At 39.0% G+C, this 6,809-nt stretch overlaps 1 protein-coding gene across 1 annotated transcript; it reads left to right on the top strand.

The window, feature by feature from the left end:
• The first annotated feature begins 725 nt into the window (after nucleotides 1–725).
• Nucleotides 726–4,603, top strand: LOC120772621 (membrane-bound alkaline phosphatase). The gene is made up of 3 exons (XM_040101336.1): nucleotides 726–876; nucleotides 2,886–4,063; nucleotides 4,135–4,603. The coding sequence occupies exons 1-3, from the start codon at nucleotides 804–806 to the stop codon at nucleotides 4,462–4,464; spliced, it is 1,581 nt and encodes a 526-aa protein (XP_039957270.1). The 5' UTR covers nucleotides 726–803; the 3' UTR covers nucleotides 4,465–4,603.
• Nucleotides 4,604–6,809: the final 2,206 nt, after the last annotated feature.

Here is a 6,809-nt window from a genome sequence, read left to right as displayed (position 1 = left end):
TCACAAAATTTAGATCAGGTCACTAAAGCAAGCAGCTATTATAGATAGATAGAAAATTGAGGCTTTGCACGTCAACATATGGTCTATTACTTCCCCTATATCACATATGGTCACAAAGGTCCAGCATCCTGAACAATTTCAGGAGCCTGCTGGACGCCATTGAGGTGATGTGATCTCTGTCCACATAGATGGAACCTAGAGCCTGCTTCTGCAAATTGCTGGGCAATCCAGAATCAGATGTTCTGGAGTTTCCTGTTCCTTTATGCCCGCTTACCCTTTATGCTCCGGCACCCACATTAGGTTGCACACTGATAGGCGGTTCAGCATTCCTATATACACTCCCCCAGCAGCTGTCATACAAGTTTACCTATCAAAATCAAGTTCTTTACTTCAGACTTCCAATTAGATTAGCGATAACAGCTAATCGCAATAAGTAGTATTCAAATAAGAAATTAATTGCTAATTGAAAATCGTCAGTCAAGTTGGCAAAAATACAACACGAAAACATTACAACCATACGTCGAATGTAGTTATCAAGCTAATAAAAGACCATTACGTATCATAAATACATAGAAAGGAGCGTTTAATACATTTATTTAAAAAACCGATTTTATGGTCTCCGATATTGATTTATTAACATCATGTTCTTCACGTGTGCGATAAGATTAAGATTCAACAGTAAAAAGAACTGTGGTATTGGCCATTATTGCGATTTGACCATTCAGTTCAATTCCATAAGTTGATCTCAAATAACACGAAATTCGCAGTCTTAACGTCAAAGTTGTGGAAAGTGTTTTATAGAAATGCGCATAACATTTCTCTTTGCCTTAGCCTTGACGGCTGTCTTCGTTGATGTGGTATTGTCAAACGACAGAGGTGAGAATTGCACAATTTTAAACGGGAATAGTGGCTAGTTGTGTGGTTGCAAGTATAAAATTGCAATAATTGTAATTCTTGGTTTTTGGAGATATAATCCAACACCGAAAATTGGAGTGAAGAAGCATTCATAATTTTTGTACAAAAGATGTTATAGCCACTTCTCGATTAACATTAGTATACCCCAGAGATATTTACAGCGTTACTTAACAATTCCCTTCGAAGCAGACTTTCTTCACAAATAAAAGAAACCTCGACCAATTGTACTGAATGCTCCTGCATCAGGGAACTATAAATCAATTAAAATATAACGCCGTCGATGTCTAAAATAATACTCTTAAACTTATGTTAGAAGTATTGGAGCAAAAGTCTTCAAAAAATTGCTTGACGCTTTGACCCTTGCGATTAATATAATTTGTACTAAGAAAAAATGCAGTTTTATGAGTATAGGCACTCTAGATACCAATATGAATTCAGGCGCTAGACATTAAAACTTATGCTAGGAAAATAAACGCAGTGCATAGGCTGCAAGCAATAAGAGTAATCAGTGCTTTCCAAACAATATCGAGCGACGCTTCTGAAGTTATAGACAGTATGCCGCCCATTAAAATCTAGGTTGTCGAATTCCAGCGAGTCTGCAGTTATCAGAGCAGTCTATTGGAGCCAAAAGAGGAAAGAGAACCAACAGTATCACAATGTGGTAGCAGTGGTGAGCTCACAAACTGGCACCGGACATCCATTCGTGGATAGACAGACGACATCCCTGGCTTTTTAAATACAAAGGAAAAACTAAAAAACTACACTCTGTGGTAGTTTTACATTCTAAAATTTTACGATATTCATGTGCCAGCTTACCGAGAAATAGAAAGTTGTCGGCGAAGTGGCAGCCTAAATCATAACAAAACTGAGACATACATACATATAAAACAGATTAGACGTCTGTCAGAGCGGAGACTGAAAATGTTTTAACGAAGTAATACTTAATCAGTTATTTCCGTGGGAGAGAGCGTCTTGAGTTGGAAGTAGGTTAGGTTCCCCCAACCTATAAAATAGCACCCTTCTGCTTATACGATTCACCGAAAATTCTGATATATATTCATAGAAAATATTCGTAGTCTGTAAATTACCTTCTATTCAAATTTAAACCTTCCATCTAAACTATAAGTGATCTCCTATTCAAATCTAGACTATCTATATGAGTTTTTAGTGATCAGAGACAGGGAAGCTAAACTCCAAGATGTATTAAGGTCTTAAATATTTGTTATTATTTGCCACAATATGTATACCCTGAATAGGATATATCAGTCCATTTAAGCATATTCGCTTTTCCGTCTATCTGCCGCAATCACCGATATCAGACCTCTATGGCATATACCTGCCATAGAAAGTGACTGAACATACTCAAGTCCTCATATGGTAAACTTTTTTTTACAAGACATCTTCAGAAAATTTAGCTTAGATTATTATCTAAGGCAGAAAACTGCCATGCAAAAGGACCGATCAAAATCTAACTAAGGATCTTTCATTATCATATGCTGCACAAAATACTCTTATGAAGGGTATTATAACTTGGAGCAGAGTTAAAATCAAAAAGTCTTCCTATCTTTTAGTGCCATCAATGCAACGTGTTGTTAGGCACCGTAATTAGATACATAGTTTTATCTGTTAACTAGGCTAATAAATAGTTATAGTTAGAGCTGTCATCTTATCTAACAGTTGAAACTTTCCGTGTTAAATTTATTTTTCCTACAATTCCGATCTTTGTTAAACAGCACAGCATGTGTGTAATGTGATTAGAAAAAGCTGGAAATATAAATATAACCTGTACAACAATAAATTTTATTTAATCATTACGTTGGAATACTACTTGAGACGCCACATTGCTTATCAACAGACTACTCAACAATGCTTGTACTTTAGCCTTCATAACGCCATTAATTAAACATTTATTATTATAGTACATGTATACAAAATTTATAACTAAACATTTATCTGCACACCACGCACAGCACATCCCCGCAGAGCACAACCCCGCAGCAGTACAGCACGACTAGGCGCCGCATCGCACATCACAAATCAAGCTGAACGTGATGCCAGCTATTGGAATGAATTTGCACAAGACACGCTCAAAGACAAGATCCAACAAGCAGCGAAGCTAAATACGGCTAATGTCGCTAAGAATGTTATAATGTTCCTGGGCGATGGTATGTCGGTGCACACAGTCACGGCTGCGCGCAATCTAATGGGTGACAGTTCAAATCAGTTGTCCTTCGAGCAATTCCCCTACCTTGGCTTGTCGAAGACATACTGCATTGATCGTCAAGTAGCCGATTCCGCGTGCACAGCCACCGCTTATTTGGGCGGTGTGAAGGCCAACTACGGAACGATTGGTGTGAATGCTAAAGTGAAACGTTACAATTGCATCGACGGTCAAAATCCAGCCAATTATGTGGAAAGTATTGCCAAGTGGGCACAAGATGCCGGCAAGGATGCGGGCCTGGTGACAACGGCACGTGTAACACACGCCTCACCAGCTGGCGTGTATGCGCATACGGCCAATCGTGATTGGGAGTATGATGCCAAGGTTGTCGCGAACGGCTGCAGCGCCACGGATAATGTGGATATTGCACGTCAGCTGGTCGAATGGGATGTGGGCAAAAAGTTGAAGGTTGTTATGGGCGGTGGGCGACGCAATTTCATTAACACAACGGTCAATGATGAGGAAGGCTTGCCTGGTCTTCGTACAGATGGACGCAATCTCATACAGGATTGGTTGAAGGATAAACAAGCGAACAATCAGCAAGCGGCTTATGTGTGGAGCAAGAAGGGTTTGAGTTTGGTGGATTTGGATAAAACTGAATATCTGTTGGGTTTGTTTGCGAACTCGCATTGCCCGTACAGTGGTGATTTAGAGCGTAGCAACTACAAGCTGGTCAAACCATCGTTAACCGAGATGACTGAGGCTGCTATTAAAGTGTTACAAAAGAATCAGAATGGCTATTTCCTATTTGTTGAAGGTGCACGCATCGATATGGCACATCACGATACACGCGCCCGTAAATCTTTGGAGGATACTGTTGAATTTTCACGTGCAATTGAGCGTTCACGTGCCATGACCTCAGAGGAGGATACACTTATCGTCGTCACGTCGGATCATTCGCACACCATGACCATAAATGGCTACCCGGTAAGTGAACAATCAATTACATATTTATAATACCGTTAAAATGATATGACTTCATTTGTGTGTCTTTGTAGTATCGCGATTTACCAATCACTGGCTTGTCCAACGCGGTTGCCGATGATGGTTTACCATACACTATTTTATCCTATGCCAATGGACCGGGTTTCAGCACCACCTACAATGACAAGACAGGCCGCAGCGAAATCACCGCTGAAGAGACCGAAAATGTAAATTTTGAATACTTGGCTACAGTGCCTTTGGATTCGGAGACTCATGGTGGTGATGATGTGGGTGTTTTCGCTTCCGGGCCATTTGCTCAGTATTTTAGCGGCAACTATGAACAATCTAATATACCCGCTATGATGGCACGCGCTCTCAATATTGGGCCTTTTGCTAATCTGTAAACTATAAGTCTAAAATGAATATTTTACTGCAATTACTTCATTTGTGTACCACAAAGTATTTATAAAAAAATTAACTTTTTTGAAACATAAAAGAAATAAAGAAGTCATTCCTTTCCTGAATTGTAAGATCAAACATCAAGATTGACCGTTCAGCTTAGATTGTTAGCCCCTCCTGAAATAACAAAGGGGTTTTTCAATTATGGTATCATGAAAAAAACTTCACAAAATTTGACTTACATATATCATTTGATAGGCGTGGGAGGCTCGCTAGTGTTTGCTAATTCATTCCGCTAGTCAAAGATAACCACATACATATACTACTGTTGTGGGCAAAAAATAATAAGACATTTTAATTAAAAATTCGAAGGAAAACCCAAGCGAAATATATTATTTCTAGATTTGTATGACTGTCAATCACATTTATGTCAAATGTCACATCAAAATAATCAGTAGTGTTTAGTAAACACTTGTCTTTCCATTAAATTTTATGTGTGGAATCAAATTTCTGGTGCCGAAACGTTCAGAATGTCGGTAAAGGCCTTCGATGACAATTTTTTTTCGCGAGCAAGTGTTTTTGATTTGTACAAATTATTCAAAGAGGGCCGAGGACGAAACAATGAAAACCATTTTGAAAGATCATTTGGACCTAAGAAAAGTGAAAACATTTTTTCAAAAAACAGCGTCCGGTTAACGTATGTTTTCTGACAACCAGGAGTTCATGAAACGTATTATTACTGCCGACGAGTCTTGGATCTATGCTTACGACCCGAAACAATTGATCAATCGGTCGAATATCGTGGCAAAGGAGGGCCGAAGCCGAAAAAACCACATCAAAGCAATTCAAAAATTAAGATTATGTTGACAGTTTTCTTCGATTATCGAGGTGTAGTGCACTCCGAATTCTTTCCGACCGGCCACACTGTCAACAAGGAATACTATTTGAGTGATATGCGTCGTTTGCGTGAAACTTTTCGTAAAAAGAGATCGGAACTGAGTTTTTTGCTAAATTTCCAACCAATATCGCACCGCAACCACCACATTCACCTGTTTTAGATCCGTGTGAGCTAAGTCGATGATATTGATATCATTGTCTTCAACATCCACGCCGTTATTTCTGCCTTCTCCAGACTGCATAAGGAAACGAAGCAAATGGGTCTGGTAGTGAACGAAGGCAAGACGAAATATCTCCTGTCATCAAACAACCAGTCGTCGCACTCGCAGTTTGGCTCCCACGTCACTGTTAACAGTCATAACTTCGAAATCGTAGATAATTTCGTCTATCTTGGAACCACTATTAACACCAACAACAATATCAGCCTCAAAATCCAACGCAGAATAACCCTTGCCAACAGGTGCTACCTCGGAATGAGTAGGCAATTGAGAAGTGAAGACCAAATTCTATAAGTCACTCAACTTCCCCGTCCTGCTATATGGTGCTGAGGCATGGACGATGACAACATCTGGAGAGTCGACGTTTCGATTTTTCGAGAGAAAGTTTCTGCAGAAGATTTATGGCCCCTTTCGCATTGGCAACGGCGAGTATCGTATTCGATGGAACGATCAGCTGTACGAGATATACGACGACATTGGCATACATAGTTCTACGCTGGCTAGGTAACTTTGTCGGATCGGACGAAAACACTCCAGCTTTGAAAGTATTCATCGGAGTACCCGCAGGCAGGAAAAGACTTCCACTCCGTTGGAAAGACCAGCTACACTTGAAATCTCCAATTGGCGCCAAACCGCGGGAAGGAAGAACGATTGGCGCGCTGCTGTAAACCCGACTATAACTGCGTAAACTAGTTTGAAGAGAACGTTATAGATTTTGAGGAATAATATTAAATAAAGAATTTTTAAATTATGAACAAGGTCTTACTACTTTTTTTATAGTATACCTGTATACGCTATTCCGTTCCTACTTATGGACCTGTTTTAAGTAACTGCCAAGACTTTTTATTTCATTATTGATATCGACCCCATTATGGCCAAAATCACCATCAATCATTACATGAAAAACTATGCTATCTTTGTATTCATCAGAATCTAAATCTAATGGACTTTGAAATTTTGAATTTATCAGCGAAAGTATAGCATACCAAAATCCAGACAACTCACCAAAAAATGTTAACTTCAGTTTTGTTTATTTCAAATATACTCAATAAATTCTTATGTAGCTCTATAAAAATGAGATCCATTCTTAATTCATCTTGTTTTTTGAGATATTGAAAGCATAAATGAGTTCATAAAATACTATGTTGTTTCACCATTTATGAATTAATGCTTACCAAAAATGTCATGGATTCTCCAGAAAAGGTGTCCAGAAGATAATGTTATCGACGTTCACT

This window comes from Bactrocera tryoni, chromosome 3 (assembly GCF_016617805.1).
Source record: "Bactrocera tryoni isolate S06 chromosome 3, CSIRO_BtryS06_freeze2, whole genome shotgun sequence".
Classification (NCBI taxonomy): domain Eukaryota; kingdom Metazoa; phylum Arthropoda; class Insecta; order Diptera; family Tephritidae; genus Bactrocera; species Bactrocera tryoni.
This window is presented reverse-complemented; position numbering and strand designations above follow the sequence as displayed.